Here is a 20,287-nt window from a genome sequence, read left to right as displayed (position 1 = left end):
TAAATTTAATTCATTTTTTTGAAGCAGAGTTAATATTACTTGCTACAACATTTGAATAGCAAGTACATCAGTATAATGCAAAAAAAAAAAAAAAAACTATAAAAACCCTGCCACAGTACAATATAAAGTTGCAACATTTATATGGTCAGCAATTGTTTAAACAATAATTAAAAAGTTGTTATTTGATCTGCAGTTAATTAAAACAAACAAACATGATGTTTGCAATAAAAATAAATCACGTACTTTAAACTTTATTTCAATTACAGTAGTTTTGAAAAATATGTGAAAAATATGTTATTCTTTAATATAATGTAAATGTTCATTAAATAAGTGATTTTTTTTTTTAAATATATATTATAAAATTTTGTATAAAATTTAATTAAAACGGAATACAAGAACTAAATTAAAGAAAACTATTTTTATTTAAAACTAAATATAAATAGATACAAAACGAAACGCATTTTTTTAAAGAAAAAATTAAGCAAAAAAACTATTGCACTCTGTTGCATTTCGCCGACTGCATTAAATGCGAAATCAATGCAGTCAATGGACGTTGCATGAACAAACAAAAAACATTTAAAAAAAACTTTTGTTTAGTTGTTTTCAATGAAATTGTTGTATTTTCAAAAGATATTCTAAATTCTGTTTTATTTCTTAGTAGACATACTAAAAGAAAACAATAAATCTGAAAAAAACCAAAAAAACATCATTGTGTTTTAACGAAAAAAAAAAAAAAAATAAAATGAAATAAAAAATAAGTAGAAAATATGTAAAAAATTAAATTGAGATCACAAAAAAATGTAACCGAATACATGCTACCCTACACTAGCTATCAGTCTAGTCTATAGTCTAGTCTATAGTCTAGTCTATAGTCTAGTCTATAGTCTAGTCTATAGTCTAGTCTATAGTCTAGTCTATAGTCTAGTCTATAGTCTAGTCTATAGTCTAGTCTATAGTCTAGTCTATAGTCTAGTCTATAGTCTAGTCTATAGTCTAGTCTATAGTCTAGTCTATAGTCTAGTCTATAGTCTAGTCTATAGTCTAGTCTATAGTCTAGTCTATAGTCTGGTCTATAGACTAGTTTATAGTCTAGCCTTATATTTATAGTCCGGTTTATAGACTAGTTTTTAGTTCAGTATATGGTTTAGTATTTTTTGTAGTATATTCTCTAGTCTAGTTGATACACACTCCTAATTTATGATTTTTGTTACAAAACATTTTCCGTATCGATAATATTTTTTTCACCACTATAGAGGCATACATTTAGTTTATAGAAAAACTCAAAATTTATTTTTGTTACGGGTTAATGTGAATGTATGTGACTTTTGCTGTAATTTTTATCTAAATGTAAAATGTTTGAGCCAAATTTACGCCAAAATTTGACGCCTAAATGTCTACGCTGGCTAAATTTAGTTAAACAAATACTGAAATTATTTAAACAAACACAAACACACAACAACTTAACCAAACGACACGGAGAAATTTTTACACATTTTATTATTTCGATTAGTTGCTGCAATGTTAACACAAAGAATGGAGTTCGAGTGCAATTTCCTTTTTCAAATTGTCTAATTAGCATAATGTGTTTGTTTTGCTCTTTGTTGCTGTTCAAATCAGTAAAAAGATAAATAGCATTTTATGCTTAAAATCTAATTGACAATTAGACAATTTAAAGATGAACTAATTTTAGCAACATGGATCTTGTCTGTAGCAAGTTGTAATTTGGGTAATGCGTATATCAATTGAATAGGGAAAGATGAACATATTATCTTATGTACAAGAAAAACAGATTTTTAAACCTAATATTACACAGTGGTTAAGAAATTTTTAATTTTAGAAATTATGCGATATCTAATTTCTGAATTTGTCGATATGGATATTCAGCTGAAATGAACTATCAACAGACTGGTTGACGAAATATTCAATATACAAACAGAAGAGCTAATAGAATAGTCAACAGGCTAATAAACAGACTAGTCAATAGAAAATATAGACTAGTCAAAATAGTCAACAGACTAGTTAATAAAATAATCAATGGATAGTCAACAGACTACTTAATAGAATAGTCAATGGATTAATGAATATATAACTTGATAGACGAGTCAAGATAGCCAACAGATGCCTAATTAATAAACTGGTGAACAGACTAGACAACAAACAAGCCAATAGTTGACAATAGACTAGTCAACAGTAGTCAATAGAATAGCTAACACGCAGTTAGTACAGTAGTCATTAGAATAGTAAATAGATTAAAAATAGTTAACAAACTATTTCATATATTATAGAACCGTACATAGGCCAATCAATGAAGTAGTCAACAAACTTATTAATTATTTAGTCATTAGAATATAAAACAGACTATCAAAAAACTAGTTAATATTCAATAGAGTCGTCAATATGGTTGTCAATGGAATAGTCAATAGAGATGCTAATAGATTAGTTAATAGACTTATCAAAAGCGTAATCATGAAACTAGTACGTAGACTATTTAATTGGCTAGTCAGTAGACTATTCAATAGAGTAGCCAATATAATAATCAATAGAGTATTCAATTGGGTAGTCAATAGAGAAGCTTATAGATTAGTCTATAGACTTATTAAAAGCTTATTCATGGAACTGGTAAATAGACTAGTAGTGACAATATATACGTCAACAATAGTCAATAGAACTGCTAACACACAGTTAATAGAATGGTCAATGGAATAGTAAACAGACTAGTTTACAAACTATTTCATAGATTAGTCAGCAGAAGAGTTCATAGGCCAATTAATGAACTAGTCAATAGACCATCAATTACATAGTCAACAGAATATAAAACAGACTAGTCAATAAACTAGTTAATAGACTTTTCAATAGAGTAGTCAATATAGTAGTCAATAGATTATTCAACTGAGTAGTCAATTTATACGTCAAAAGAGATGCAAATAGATTAGTCAATAGACATATCAAAAGTTTGATTACGAAACTAGTTTCTAGACTATTTAACTGGCTAGTCAATAGACTATACAATTGACTAGTTAGTGAAAATACTATATAATTAAGTAAACTATACAGCATACACTTCAATAGACAAGTAAACAGGCCAGTCAACAGACTTCACAATTAATTAACCAATGGACTAGTCTATAGTCTAGTCAATAGACTTGTCTACAGAATAGTCAACAGACTAATCAATAGACAATTAAAGACAGTCTAGTTAATTGACTAGTCAACAGACTAGTCATTAGACCGGTATATTCAATAGTTAATAGAGTAGCCAATGAGTAGACTAATCTATACACTAGTCAACTCAATACTCAACAAACTAGAGGACAAACTATTTATCAAACTGGTCAACAATCGAGTTAAAAGACTAATTGGACAGTTTGTATTAATCAATAGAATACTTAACATACAATTCAATTGTCTAGTCAACAGAATATTAAAAAGTTTTAGAATCTAAATATAATCCTAAATTGCTTAACAATTAACATCTATTCTAGTAAATTTGTTTAAATATTTCATTTAAAAACGTTAACTTTCTGAATAATGTTTTCTTTTAACTGATGATTTTTTTCCATTATAAATATCTTTAGAGTTAATGTGGCAGTTTATTTTTTTATTACTCATACGCTGTGGTGGCAAATGTTTAATGTACAATATTTATTTCTACTACGTGAAATTTAATTCACCGGAAAAGAACACAATTCCTAAAATTGTTTCATTTCATTGTAGAATTTTAAAATGAAAATTTTTTATTGCATTGCTTTTAGCCAACACAAAAGAGACAATGAACACTAACAAATGATTCTAATCAATACAGTTGCCTTTTTATTTTGTTGTTGGATTTCAAATAAAAAGAAAGATTTTTTTGTTGATAGTTTAGAAGAGAATAATGTACTTACCTTTTCCTTTGACGATTATCGAATGCAATATTCACTGGCACGTCCAATTCTAAATCTTCAACATCATCGATTGTTTTCGCCATGTTATTGAATTTACGTGACGAACAATGTGAAGCTGCACCATCAAAATTATTTAACAAAGCACTAATGCTGCCGCTATTAATGGTAGAACCTGCATTGCCACCACCACCGCCTCCACCAACTCCAATGCTGCCACCCAACAGAACACCGGAAATATCTGAAACCGAAGAGATTTCCGCTTGAATGCCATGTTGTTGTACGATACAAATGAAAAGACAACAATAGCAACAAAGTAAAAAATGCCAACAACAACGTTGATAATTTATAACACAACTATTTGTTGCAGTTGTTGTTGTTGGTACTACTGCATTTGGTCTTGTTCTAGTTAATATGGATGTTGCTGCTGTTGAGGTTGTTCTTTTTGTTGCTCTTATTGTGGAGATTGCTGTAGATGTTGTTGCTGCTGCTGTTGTATTCGATAAAGTTAAAGTTTCTGTTGAATTTGTTGTTGATTTAGCTGTTTTAGAATTTTGTTTCAATTTTGCTGTGTTCACTGTAAATCTGGCTTTTGACAACATTTTCTTTTTATTGCAAACTGTTTTTTAGCAGAATATTTTTTTCGTTGTAAGTTTTTGCTTTATTGTAGCTTTAGTAATCAGGATTCTCTGTGAGTAATCAATTCGCATAAAAACATTTCTTTTTAATGTGTGTGCAGACAATTAAAGAGTAAACATTTTTTATTAAACTAAATTTTCAAACCATACAATGTATTACAAAGTATGACTTCTTTATAAATTTATTTAACTTATAAATTTTTAATTAAAGTTCCTCTTTCTTTTAGCCGAAAAATTGTCAATTAAATTTCTTTTTTCCTTAAAATTATATTTTTTTTCTGGTTTCAATTATCCACCAGGGCGACCTTTTACTTTACACAATCATCGTTCTCTTTATCATCCTTAGCATCTGTTCGATTTTATTTGCTTTCGAATCCTGTCAATTGTCAAATATTTTGAACTTGTCACTTGAATTTTGACAACTTCTTTGAAATACGCACATATACACTCACATACATACCCTGATACACAACGAATGCAACAATTCAATTGAAATTAATTCGCTTCAGTTAGAGAGAACCCTTCAATCAAGTTCTTTCACGTTTTTTTTTTTGTATTTAGATCGAAAGCTAGGGGAGTATAATAGGTTTATCACTATGTTGGCGGACAATGGATAATAATAAAGACTAGCCTATAAAATAGACCATAGATTACACCATAGAATAAACTATAGATTAGACTATCAAATTAATAAAGACTATACCTTAGACTATAGACTAAACAATAGACTATAATATAGACATGATTATAGGCTAGATTATAGACTATACTATAGACTATACTATAGACTAGATTATAGACTAGACTATATACTAGACTATAGACTAGACTAGTCTTTAGCCTAGTCTATAGTCAAGTCTATAGACTAGACTATAGACTAGACTATAGACTAGACAATATACTAGACTATAGACTAGACTATAGACTAGACTATAGACTAGACTATAGACTAGACAATATACTAGACTATAGACTAGACTATAGACTAGACCATAGACTAGACTATAGACTAGACTATAGACTAGACTATAGACTAGACTATAGACTAAACTATAGACTAGACTATAGACTAGAATATAGACTAGAATATAGACTAGAATATAGACTAGAATATAGACTAGAATATAGACTAGAATATAGACTAGACTATAGACTAGACTACAGACTAGACTATAGACTAGACTATAGACTAGACTATAGACTAGACTATAGACTAGACTATAGACTAGACTATAGACTAGACTATAGACTAGACTATAGACTAGACTATAGACTAGACTATAGACTAGACTATAGACTAGACTATAGACTAGACTATAGACTAGACTATAGACTAGACTATAGACTAGACTATAGACTAGACTATAGACTAGACTATAGACTAGACTATAGACTAGACTATAGAGTAGACTATAGACTAGACCATAGACTAGACTATAGACTAGACTACAGACTAGACTATAGACTAGACTATAGACTAGACTATAGACTAGACTATAGACTAGACTATAGACTAGACTATAGACTAGACTATAGACTAGAATATAGACTAGAATATAGACTAGACTATAGACTAGACTATAGACTAGACTATAGACTAGACTATAGACTAGACTATAGACTAGACTATAGACTAGACTATAGACTAGACTATAGACTAGACTATAGACTAGACTATAGACTAGACTATAGACTAGACTATAGACTAGACTATAGACTAGACTATAGACTAGACTATAGACTAGACTATAGACTAGACTATAGACTAGACTATAGACTAGACTATAGACTAGACTATAGACTAGACTATAGACTAGACTATAGACTAGACTATAGACTAGACTATAGACTAGACTATAGACTAGACTATAGACTAGACTATATACTAGACTATAGACTAGACTATAGACTAGACTATAGACTAGACTATAGACTAGACTATAGACTAGACTATAGACTAGACTATAGACTAGACTATAGACTAGACTATAGACTAGACTATAGACTAGACTATAGACTAGACTATAGACTAGACTATAGACTAGACTATAGACTAGACTATAGACTAGACTATAGACTAGACTATAGACTAGACTATAGACTAGACTATAGACTAGACTATAGACTAGACTATAGACTAGACTATAGACTAGACTATAGACTAGACTATAGACTAGACTATAGACTAGACTATAGACTAGACTATAGACTAGACTATAGACTAGACTATAGACTAGACTATAGACTAGACTATAGACTAGACTATAGACTAGACTATAGACTAGACTATAGACTAGACTATAGACTAGACTATAGACTAGACTATAGACTAGACTATAGACTAGACTATAGACTAGACTATAGACTAGACTATAGACTAGACTATAGACTAGACTATAGACTAGACTATAGACTAGACTATAGACTAGACTATAGACTAGACTATAGACTAGACTATAGACTAGACTATAGACTAGACTATAGACTAGACTATAGACTAGACTATAGACTAGACTATAGACTAGACTATAGACTAGACTATAGACTAGACTATAGACTAGACTATAGACTAGACTATAGACTAGACTATAGACTAGACTATAGACTAGACTATAGACTAGACTATAGACTAGACTATAGACTAGACTATAGACTAGACTATAGACTAGACTATAGACTAGACTATAGACTAGACTATAGACTAGACTATAGACTAGACTATAGACTAGACTATAGACTAGACTATAGACTAGACTATAGACTAGACTATAGACTAGACTATAGACTAGACTATAGACTAGACTATAGACTAGACTATAGACTAGACTATAGACTAGACTATAGACTAGACTATAGACTAGACTATAGACTAGACTATAGACTAGACTATAGACTAGACTATAGACTAGACTATAGACTAGACTATAGACTAGACTATAGACTAGACTATAGACTAGACTATAGACTAGACTATAGACTAGACTATAGACTAGACTATAGACTAGACTATAGACTAGACTATAGACTAGACTATAGACTAGACTATAGACTAGACTATAGACTAGACTATAGACTAGACTATAGACTAGACTATAGACTAGACTATAGACTAGACTATAGACTAGACTATAGACTAGACTATAGACTAGACTATAGACTAGACTATAGACTAGACTATAGACTAGACTATAGACTAGACTATAGACTAGACTATAGACTAGACTATAGACTAGACTATAGACTAGACTATAGACTAGACTATAGACTAGACTATAGACTAGACTATAGACTAGACTATAGACTAGACTATAGACTAGACTATAGACTAGACTATAGACTAGACTATAGACTAGACTATAGACTAGACTATAGACTAGACTATAGACTAGACTATAGACTAGACTATAGACTAGACTATAGACTAGACTATAGACTAGACTATAGACTAGACTATAGACTAGACTATAGACTAGACTATAGACTAGACTATAGACTAGACTATAGACTAGACTATAGACTAGACTATAGACTAGACTATAGACTAGACTATAGACTAGACTATAGACTAGACTATAGACTAGACTATAGACTAGACTATAGACTAGACTATAGACTAGACTATAGACTAGACTATAGACTAGACTATAGACTAGACTATAGACTAGACTATAGACTAGACTATAGACTAGACTATAGACTAGACTATAGACTAGACTATAGACTAGACTATAGACTAGACTATAGACTAGACTATAGACTAGACTATTGACTAGACTATATTATTCCATAGGCTAAACGATAAATCAGAATAAAACCTGTAATCATATTTGTAGTTATTCTTAAATTCGTTATTGCCTATTCCATTTACCAAATGTGTGTTTATTTATCGTTTTGCAGTATTTGACTTTACAAAGACTTTTATTAATGAAACAAACAAATTCAGTTTAGTTTAGTTTCACTTTTTTATGAAGAGGGTGAGGACATTCACTTTTTGCAAAATGTTTGAGATTTCCAAGAATTTTTAGATCAACTAATTGTTAAATGCTTTTACTCCGTTTTCTTCAACTTAGTGCCAAATTTAACGTGGGAAAATTTTAACAGGTCTATAATTCCAATTAAGCAAATGCTTAATGAATTCAAAATATCTGTATACACTCGTTGAGACCAGTTAAAGGATACAGAAAATGGAATTAAAAAAAAGAAATTTGCAAACTATGCTGAGCAATATTCGGCAATAAGAATGAGTCCACGACCGATTTGTCGGAGTTAGCTTGCATCCTTCACCTAAAGCTAAAAGTTTTGTTAAATATATATTTTAAAGTGTATCAAACTCTTTCTCTCAACTAAACATATCCCTTTCATTCATTACATGTCCATAGTTTAAATTATTCCCCTTTTCATTGGTTTTGATACCAATGCACATACATACATACATAGATTAAGTAACGTCATTCATCATTCACCTCTTCTGGTGATGGTATTTCTTTGTCTATGTATTTGTGTGGGTCAGCATGTCTATTTATTTTAGTCCAAGGCTGAATTTGTTGTTGTATCTCTTGGTTTTGATTAAATATTTTTTTGTGTTCTTCATCTTTTTTAGAAAGGGGTTGGCTTTCATTTCAATTAATTGCTTTTGTTTTAGGCAATTAATTAATTCGTTTGGCAATTTTTGGTTTTATTTTTTACAAATTCTTTTTTTGGGAGGCTATAGAAGGCTAAACAGTATAAATAAAATACACATTTTCTTAAAGTTTATTCGATCTTTTGTTAATTTGAGTTCAATGTTCAATTTAATGTTTATTGAAATTCTAGGAATTTTATTTATTAAGTCATGTTTTGTATTTCTAATCAGAGAGAAAAAGTAATTTATTTAATTGTCAATACCTAATTGATGGAATCAAAATTGTTGTCAGCGCAACAATATTTCTTTAATTATTTAATACAACAATGTATGCTCAAGGGGTTTTAAATTATATGCTTTCAATTAAATGAAATATTTAAAATAACTGTACATTTTGAATATTTTTTGTTGGCAAATAATAAATGACACTTTTTACTTTGACATTTAAAAAACGCTAAACTCGCTAATAGAATTTTTTAAATAAACATTTTTTCCATTTTCTTTATCCTCAAACTTCTGTACATTTTTCCTATCAATTTCCATAATGGCAGCAATAAACGTGGCATATATTCTCATAAAAATAACAAAGTTTTCTTTTTTACTTATTGCCTTCTCCAACTAATAAAATTCATTTTTTTCGCAGCAACAAAAAAAATGTTGAAAAAGAACTAAAAACAATTAATGTCAAATAAGGAAATATTTTGCAGAATATTTAAACAAAAAAAAAAAAAAAAAAAAAAATAAATAAATAAAATTTTTTCCAGTTGAAATTCTGATGGAAAAAGTGCAGAAAAAACTAACAAATCCACTTAATGTTAAATACACTAAAACTATAAAACATCAAGTTGAAACAACAAAAAAATTAGTTGCTGAAAAATGGATAATAAAAACGAAAAAAGCAACAATCAATTTCCATCAACATAATGTAATAAATTAAAAAAGGGGTAATTAAAGTTAAAATATTTTTAAAAACAATTAAACTGCAGTCTAACAAACTAACTTAAGACCTTACTAATTAACTAGCCAACTAACTCACTAATTGACTAACTCACTAACTAACTAACTAACTAACAAACTAACTAACTAACTAACTAACTAACTAACTAACTCACTAATTGACTAACTAACTAACCAACCAACTAACTAACTAACTAACTAACTAACTAACTAACTAACTATCTAACTAATTAACTAACTAATTAACTAACTAACTAATCTATCTATCTATCTATCTATCTATCTATCTATCTATCTATCTATCTATCTATCTATCTATCTATCTATCTATCTATCTATCTATCTATCTATCTATCTATCTATCTATCTATCTATCTATCTATCTATCTATCTATCTATCTATCTATCTATCTATCTATCTATCTATCTATCTATCTATCTATCTATCTATCTATCTATCTATCTATCTATCTATCTTAAAAATAACTTTAAAGATATTTGGCATTAACTGAGCCCAATAAAGGAAAAGTGTATTTACCTTTTTATAAAGATTACTTAAATCGTCTTTATTAGTCCACAATTAAGTGCGTTTGTTGATTTATATTAACGAGCAGCATTAATGGAAAACAAAAAACCTTACCAAAAACTCACATATAACATTTAATAAAATTTAACTTTTTTCCCTCTCCCATTGTCTACGCAACAACAATTTTACACATTTTAAGCATTTCTGTCATTTCATTTCATTTGATTTTATTTTTGGAAAAATGGTTAAATTTGATGCTACTTAAAGTTACTTATTTAATGGTTTGTGTGCCTTAGAGCATGCGGTTATTTGTGTGATTTTACACATGGATGTGCAGATACATTTATTGTCAAAAAAATCCATTATCTGTTAAAATAAAGTTTATGAAAACCAAATAAGTAATAGTAGACAAAGTCGTCTAAGTAAATACATTATTTTTTGTTGATACATTATAGTTAAAAAGGATATTACTGTAATAAGGGTTTAAGGAAATCACATGAACATTTAGAGCTAATATAATGTAAGAAGATATTTAATATAAAAGTTACTTGAAATTGTTATGCAGCAGTAATGCTTAAAGAATAGAAAAGAGATTTGATGTAGTTTAAAAATATATAAAGTAAATTATTAACTCCGATCAAAATTGTATCAATTTTATTTGCTAGCCATATGAGAAAAGTTCCTAACTGATTTTTGTTCTAAAGGAGAATAAAAGCTGTTTTATAAACGTTCCACTAGCACTTAATATAGTGAGCTTTATAGTCGAGAGTATACTCTACGATCGATACAGCTTTATAGTCAAGACTATAGCCGAGATTTTAGTCTGGTCAAAACTATAGTCCGTTCTATAGATAAGAATATTGTGTGTTCAATAGTCAAGACTATTGTATGTTCTATAGTCGAAGCTATAGTATGTTCTGCAGTCGGCAATATTATCTGTTCTGTAGTCTATAGTATAGTCTGTTCTTTGGTCAATACTAAAGTATTTTCTGTAGTTAAGACTATAGGCTCTTCTATAGTCGAGACTGGTTTATAGTCGAGACTACAGGCCGTTTTATAGTCGAGACTATAGGCTGTTCAATAGTCGAAACCTTAGGCTATTCTACAATAGAGACTATAGGCCGTTCTATAGTCGAGGCTATTGGCTGTTCTATAGTCTAGACTATAGGCTGGTTTATAGTCGTTTATAGTTGAGACTATAGGCCATTATTCTGTTCTATAGTCAAGACCATAAGCTGTACTATAGTCGAGATTATAGGTTGTTCTTTAGTCTAGACTATAGGCTATTTTATAGTCCAAGCTATAGGCCGTTCTATAGTGGAGACTATAGGCCGTTCTAAAGTCGAGACTATAGGCTGTTCTATAGTCTAGACTATAGGCTATTCTATAGTCGAGACTATAGGCTGTTCTATAGTCGAGACTATAGGCTGTTCTATAGTCGAGACTATAGGGTGTTCTATAGTCGAGACTATAGGCTGTTCTATAGTCGAGACTATAGGCCATTCTATAGTCGAGACTATAGGCCTTTCTATAGTCGAGACTTTAGGCCATTCTATAGTCGAGACTTTAGGCCATTCTATAGTCGAGGCTATAGGACATTCTATAATCGAGGCTATAGGCCATTCTATAGTCGAGACTATAGGCAGTTCCATAGTCGAGAGTATAGACTGTTCTATAGCTGAGACTATAGACTGATCTATAGTCGAGACTATAGACTATTCTATAGTCGAGACTAAAGGGCGTTCTATAGTCAAGACTATAGGCCATTCTATAGTCGAGACAATAGGCCCTTCTATAGTGGAGACTATAGGCCGTTCTAAAGTCGACACTATAGACTGTTCTATAGTCAAGACTATAAGCTGTTCTATAGTCTAGACTATAGGCTGGTTTATAGTCGTTTATAGTTGAGACTATAGGCCGTTTTATAGTCGAGACTATATGCTGTTCAATAGTCGATACTTTAGGCTGTTCTGCAGTAGAGACTATCGGCAGTTTTATAGTCGAGGCTATTGGCTGTTCTATAGTCTAGACTATAGGCTAGTTTGTAGTCGTTTATAGTTGAGACTATAGGTCATTATTCTGTTCTATAGTCAAGACCATAGGCTCTACTATAGTCGAGATTATAGGTTGTTCTTAAGTCTAGACTATAGGCTATTTTATAGTCGAGACTATAGGCCGTGCTACACTCGACACTATATACTGTTCTATAGTCGAGACTATAAGCTGTTCTATAGTCTAGACTATAGGCTATTCTATAGTCGAGACTATAGGCTATTCTATAGTCGAGACTATAGGCTGTTCTATAGTCGAGACTATAGGCTGTTCTATAGTCGAGACTATAGGCTGTTCTATAGTCGAGACTATAGGCTGTTTTATAGTCGAGACTATAGGCTGTTCTATAGTCGAGACTATAGGCCATTCTATAGTCGAGACTACAGGCCTTTCTATAGTCGAGACTTTAGGCCATTCTATAGTCGAGACTATAGGCCTTTCTATAGTCGAAACTTTAGGCCATTCTATAGTCGAGACTTTAGGCCATTCTATAGTCGAGACTATAGGCTGTTCTATAGTCGAGACTATAGGCTGTTCTATAGTCGAGACTATAGGCTGTTCTATAGCTGAGACTATAGACTGATCTATAGTCGAGACTATAGGCAGTTCTATAGTCGAGAGTATAGGCTGTTCTATAGCTGAGACTATAGGCTGTTCTATAGTCGAGACTATAGGCCATTCTATAGTCGAGACTATAGGCCATTCTATAGTCGAGACTATAGGCTGTTCAATAGTCAAGACTATAGGCTGTTCAATAGTCGAGACTATAGGCTGTTCTATAGTCGAGACTATAGGCTGTTCTATAGCTGAGACTACGGGCTGTTCTATAGTCAAGACTATAGGCCATTCTATAGTCGAAACTTTAGGCCATTCTATAGTCGAGACTTTAGGCCATTCTATAGTCGAGACTATAGGCTGTTCTATAGTCGAGACTATAGGCTGTTCTATAGTCGAGACTATAGGCTGTTCTATAGTCGAGACTATAGGCTGTTCTATAGCTGAGACTATAGACTGATCTATAGTCGAGACTATAGGCAGTTCTATAGTCGAGAGTATAGGCTGTTCTATAGCTGAGACTATAGGCTGTTCTATAGTCGAGACTATAGGCTGTTCTATAGTCGAGACTATAGGCCATTCTATAGTCGAGACTATAGGCTGTTCTATAGTCGAGACTATAGGCCATTCTATAGTCGAGACTATAGGCCATTCTATAGTCGAGACTATAGGCTGTTCTATAGTCGAGACTATAGGCTGTTCAATAGTCAAGACTATAGGCAATTCCATAGTCGAGAGTATAGACTGTTCTATAGCTGAGACTATAGGCTGATCTATAGTCGAGACTATAGACTGTTCTATAGTCGAGACTAAAGGCCGTTCTATAGTCAAGACTATAGGCCATTCTATAGTCGAGACTATAGGCCTTTCTATAGTCGAAACTTTAGGCCATTCTATAGTCGACACTTTAGGCCATTCTATAGTCGAGACTATAGGCTGTTCTATAGTCGAGACTATAGGCCATTCTATAGTCGAGACTATAGGCCATTCTATAGTCGAGACTATAGACTGTTCTATAGTCGAGACTATAGGCTGTTCAATAGTCGAGACTATAGGCTGTTCTATAGTCGAGACTATAGGCTGTTCTATAGCTGAGACTACAGGCTGTTCTATAGCTGAGACTATAGGCTGTTCTATAGCTGAGACTATAGACTGATCTAAAGTCGAGACTATAGGCAGTTATATAGTCGAGAGTATAAGCTGTTCTATAGCTGAGACTATAGGCTGTTCGATAGTCGAGACTATAGGCTGTTCTATAGTCGAGACTATAGGCCATTCTATAGTCGAGACTATAGGCCTTTCTATAGTCGAGACTTTAGGCCATTCTATAGTCGAGACTTTAGGCCATTCTATAGTCGAGACTATAGGACATTCTATAGTCGAGGCTATAGGCCATTCTATAGTCGTGACTATAGGCTGTTCTATAGTCGTGACTATAGGCTGTTCTATAGTCGTATAGGCCGTTTAGTTTCTCGAGACTACTATCTGTTCTATAGTCAAGACTATATTTTGTTTATTGTAAAGACTACAGTCTGTTTTATATTCGATACTATAGCTTGTTCTATAGTCCATACTGTAGTATTTACTATATACGATACTATACTTTTTCCTATATTCAATACCAAAGTATGTTTTATATTCAATGCAATATATTGTTCTATTTTCGAGACTATGTTTAGTTTATTCTTTAGACGAGACAATAGTGAGTTGTATAATCAAGACTAGACTATTTTATCGAAATCTGTTCTTTCGTGATCTACATTTTAATAAAAAAGACATTTTTAACGCGCATACTTCCCATATAATGGTAAAAGTGCGTAATAAATGCCACCCCATATGTCTATATCATTTTCACTCATTTACGCCACATTTAAATTTTACAATTTCAATTAACACTACATTTTTCATGTGTTTTTTAGCAATGCGCATAGTACAGTGTTTACAATGTCCAACAGAATGCTAAGAAATTTTTGAAATATGAAAAAAAAATTGGTAATTATTAAAGCTCTAAAGGAGAACATTCCCCAAGAACCAGTTAATGTTGCAACATTGCCCAAACTTAAAGTCAAAATATTCGCACATGTTGAAGGTCTAAAGGAGTAGATTACCAAACAACTAGTTAAGTCGTTATGGTTCCAAGATACTTTATCGTTTAACAATATGTTGCGACATTACCCAAACTTATAATCAAAAAAAGATTTCTCTCTGAACACATAACTCTATATTTTACATACTTCACGTTACATCTGTCAGCGAATACCGGAAATGGTCTTGCCAACTTAACATTGGAAAACAAACAATGAATTTCACAATGTATTACCGCAAATGATTCAAATATTTTAAATCTATTATTAGCAATTATTCATAAATATATAAACACATTTAATCAATTTAATTAATTAATGTCATTTTTTGCAAATTCATTGCAAAAATTCCTCATAAATTCTTTAAAAATTTTTGTACATTATTGGTAACATCTGCCGCAAAAGTTTTAAAACATTTGTTATTGCACTACTGTGCATCGTGAATGCATCTTTTACAAATTAATAGAGAATTAATTACGCACAAATAAAAAGTCAAATGGTTAAAATAAAAATAAAATATATTAATTTGTGTAGAGAAAAACAAAGAAAAACAAACAACAAAATTAGTACTGAACAATTTACTCACACTATTTGTTAAAAAAGAAAAATGACAGGTAATAGATTTTTGTTTTAGACAAATAGTAGAATATCACTCAGATTTACCGATGGCGAACAACGACTTGAATGAAGTGTATAACACTGATCACAATCGGGATGTGACAAAAATTGATTACAAAAGAAAATTGTTGCAGCATCGGTATAGATCAGATATCGGTAATGATTTTTCTGGAAAACTATTTTGCTGTCATATGTACATAAAAAACTTTATCTTTGTTCAAACTCCCCGATAGATTCCGAATATCTGATAAGGTTAAAGTTCAGCTAAGGATTAATATATAAATCTCTCGCGACATGCGAAAAATCAAAGCTTTAGTATATCTAAAAACAAATCATTAATTTTCTATGTAGCGTGCCCAAAGAAACAATTACAACAAAGACACACTAAAGAACAAAAATGTGCACAGTAAAATTGAATATAAATATGCAAATGACAGCAAGTGAATAAGCCAAGCAAGCAGACAGTATGTCTGTCTGTCTATCTATCTGGCTAACAGGCAACATCCACCTGTGGCATCAAAAACACTAATTAACCTCAATTGCATACACTTACACACACACACACCATTTACATACTCACTTAAGAACGCACTCCCATGCTCAGTTGCAACAATGAGCAAAAGTTTGTGTCCCTCTTTAAAAATTAGCCTCACCCCTAAGAGTGAGAGGGGGTTGAAATTGTAAATTGGGAAAACTTAACAAAAACTTGGAATAAAATGCAGTTTTTGTTTTGTTCACTTTTCTACTTAAGAAAGGGTGTTCAAGTATGGTGACAAGTTAATTTATGCTAAATTGAAAGCGTATAGAGACATTTGATTTAGGTTTTTATCTTGTGCCGCTATAGTCAAATTTTAGTTAATGAGTTTGTCATAACTTTTGCTACATTATTACTATAGAATGTGTCAAAGAACAAAAAGGCACAAATGTATATTTAATTTATGTTTTAGTACTAAAAAATAGGTTCCAAAGAGGTTGTAATTCAATCAATGAGATTTACGAGTACTTTTCTATGTTTCATATTATAGAAAATTATAGTATCAGTAAGATAACAAAAAATAGTACCAACAAGTTATCTATTTATACAAAAAGTACGTTTTAAAAAAGTAATAAATTATAGTCAAGCGTGGGCGCATTGCATTTTAAAAGTTGTATATTGAACATGATTATAAACTAAATAGAACTATTCAGGGGGATTCGGTTGTATGGGAGCTAGGTCAAATATTAAACCGATGTAACCCATTTTCAGGATTCGTCCTAAGTAGAAATTGCGACCTGTACTTCATTGAATTATTTTCAAAATTGCGACCTGTACTTTGATTAAAAGGTTTACATGGACGGACAGGAGGGCGGACATAGCCAAGTCGACTCAGAAAATGATTCTAAGTCGATTGGTATACTTTAAGGTGGGTACACAAACATCAGCACAGACCCAATATATCCTCTTCACTTAAATGGTGTAGGGTATAAAAAGTATAAAATTATTCATGTTATATATGTTATATATTTTTAATAGGCCTCATCTACAGTACTATAAAAGATCATGTGCCAAATTTCATTGAATTATTTCCATAATTGCAACCGGTAGTTTGATTACAAGGTTTACAAGCTCTATTCGGGGATTCAGTTGTATGGGGGCTAGTTAAAAAAATGTGCCGATGTTAATCAGTTTCAATAGGCATCGTATACGGTATAATATGTGCCAAATTTCATTGAATTATCTCCAAAATTGTGACTTTTAGTTTGATTACAAGCCCTATTCGGACGTACAGTTGTATGAGGGCTAGGTGAAATAATGGACCGATCTCAAACATTTTCACTAGGGTTCGTCCCTGGGATAATAGAAGATCATTTACGAAATTGCATTATCCATTATCTTCAAAATTGCGGCCTATAGTTTGATTACAAGTTTTACATGGACGGACGGACATAGCTAAATCGTGTCAGAAAATGATTCTTAGTCGATTGGTATACTTTAAGGTAGGTATAGGACCAATATTATTGTGCGTTACAAACATCAGCACAAACCGAATACATGTTTGCAATTTTTCAATGGGGTACAAATGTGATAGGATTATGACTCTCTTGTCTCTTAGTAAAAACTCGATAAGGCTTCTCACTGGTTTAATTTCAAGATTTCAATGATTGGATTTATGCCGGAACATAGGGTCTACTCTCGTTATAGGTACTGTAGAAGCTGTTTGGGTGACGAAAATGTGGAATCGCTGCTCTTGGTAGAGCTCTTTTCCACAATCTGTACTGTCTCAGAAATGGGTCACTTTACTAGTGACATGATCGTTGTTATTAGAAAAACAGGCTAGATTTCACAGAAACCTCAAGAACCATGAAGTCAACGAAATTAGGGGGAAAACTGTCCAAAAAAGTCCTAAAATATAGTTCTTACTTTTTTACTCCTAAATATAACCAAATTTCGAAAAACTACCAGTAACTTGTCCATTTTTTATGTAATTTTTTTTGTTTGTAAAGAAATAACAACAATTACAAAAATTAATAAAAAAGAATTTAAAGAAGATTCGAAACTAATAAAAAAGAGACTTCAATTCAATCATAAATACATTATCCAGATGGTTAACGTTTAGTCTAGGATCAAAAAATATTTTCTGTATTATGGTGTTTGTTTGTAACTCAAAAACGACCAGTATTTTGACTCACAAATTACTCAAAATAGACACACAAATGAGTTGGCACTATTCACAAGTGGGGATCAAACAGAATCGTTTCGAAATGTCACGGGAAGTTTACCATTTTCTTCCGACGAATATATCACTTATAATCAAAAAATAAACGCACATGTGATTATATTAATAGTGATGAAAAGACATGTGATCAAAAATTTCAAAAAATAATAGCTTGAAAATTTTTTGCTGATGTTTGTATAACTCAATTTCAAAAACTCCACCAACTGATCCTGACACAATAGGCTGGATTGTAGGGTTTCTAGTACATTATGGCCGAAGTTAAATCCGAAAGCAACCGGAGTACTAATAGCATAAGACAGGAAGAATATAAAAATTTTAGTAAGAGTAATCACCGGACACTGCACAAATGGATCATTTAGGAGTAACAGGGTAAGTAACACAAAGAATTTTTGCAGGTTGTGTAAGGACGAGGATGAACCAGAGACTGTAGGGCATATTCTACGCCACTGTCCCTGAATAACGAGCCTAAGACTGAAATGTCCAGGCAAAAGATTTCACTATGAACTAGGAGATGTAACAGGCTGTAATATAGGCGACATTATGGGCTTTATCAGGGGAGTATTTTGGTTTTTCAGATAATGGACAATAAGGGATTTTTCTTCCATGACTACTTTCTTTCTTTGTTCTTCTTGGAGCGGATTTCTCACTCTTCTTTCATCTTTCTTTTCTGTTTTAATTTTTTTCTTGTTCTTTATAAAAGGTAATTATAATGAACCCTTAGGTATCCAAGTGAAGTATACCTTTGGTATACAACCTTTTTAAACTAAACTTGTATTAATAAAAATTATTAATCCATCTTCCAAATTTATTATATTAATCAGCTCAGAATCACTTTCTCTCCATCTGTGTGCAAGTGTAAACCTAGTAAGCACACTACAGGTGGTCTAAGTACGTACGCTATAGAAAATATATTGTCTTACTTATTGAAATTGAAATACTTTAGGCTAGACTATAAATAAAATTATAAAATAAACAAGCAATAAACTTAACTGTATACTAGACTATAGGCTAGATGATAGACTAGTTTATATACTAGAGTATCAAAGATCATTAACTACTAGACCACAACAATACTATGAACTAGACTATATACTAGTCTAATTGATCCGCCATTTTTTTGCAAATCCCTCATACAATATACTCCCCAAATAAGGCTTTTGGGCTCATAATTACGTTAAATATTCTATTATCTAAACAAAAATTGGCAAAACTAAGATTTATAGAACCTGCCGAGTTTTGTAATGATGGGGTCACATTTGATCCTAGGTCCCATACAAACTACACTTCACAACTTAAAAAAATCAATTATTTACACGATTAAATTCTATATAAATATCATTGAAGTACTTCCTCTACTAACAGTGATAAGGATAGGACCATATTAACCTCTACTCCTCCACGAGCGATCTTGTAGAAAATCTGTTTTTTGTCAACAATAAGTAAAAATATTCCGGAATTAAGTTTAAAAACAAATTAAATGCTTTATCTATATATATAAAATTCTAACGTTACTGACTGACTGACTGACTGACTGACTGACTGACTGACTGACTGACTGACTGATTGACTGATTCATCATCGTACAGCCTAAACGGTTAAAGCTAAAGAGCTGAAATTTGGACAGGGGGTTGGTCTCCC

At 31.6% G+C, this 20,287-nt stretch overlaps 2 protein-coding genes across 9 annotated transcripts in view; both read right to left on the bottom strand.

The window, feature by feature from the left end:
• Positions 1-20,287, bottom strand: part of LOC111686130 (uncharacterized protein DDB_G0283357) — a 283,461-nt gene that overhangs the window by 59,529 nt on the left and 203,645 nt on the right. The window lies entirely within an intron of this gene.
• LOC124421032 overlaps positions 3,824-20,287 on the bottom strand; it is an 18,258-nt gene continuing 1,794 nt past the window's right edge. Inside the window, exon 2 of one of the 5 annotated variants that reach the window (XM_046955769.1) lies at positions 3,824-4,601. In XM_046955769.1, the coding sequence (XP_046811725.1) occupies positions 3,881-4,483 (603 nt within the window). In that variant the 5' untranslated portion in view covers positions 4,484-4,601 and the 3' untranslated portion in view covers positions 3,824-3,880. Of the gene's footprint in view, positions 4,651-20,287 lie in introns of all 5 variants that reach the window. The other 4 variants (XM_046955771.1, XM_046955770.1, XM_046955768.1 and 1 more) reach the window with 4 other exon arrangements.

This window comes from Lucilia cuprina, chromosome 6 (assembly GCF_022045245.1).
Source record: "Lucilia cuprina isolate Lc7/37 chromosome 6, ASM2204524v1, whole genome shotgun sequence".
In the NCBI taxonomy this organism is placed as follows: Eukaryota; Metazoa; Arthropoda; class Insecta; order Diptera; family Calliphoridae; genus Lucilia; species Lucilia cuprina.
The sequence above is the reverse complement of the archived record's forward strand: the minus strand, read 5'-3'. Positions and strand labels throughout refer to the sequence as shown.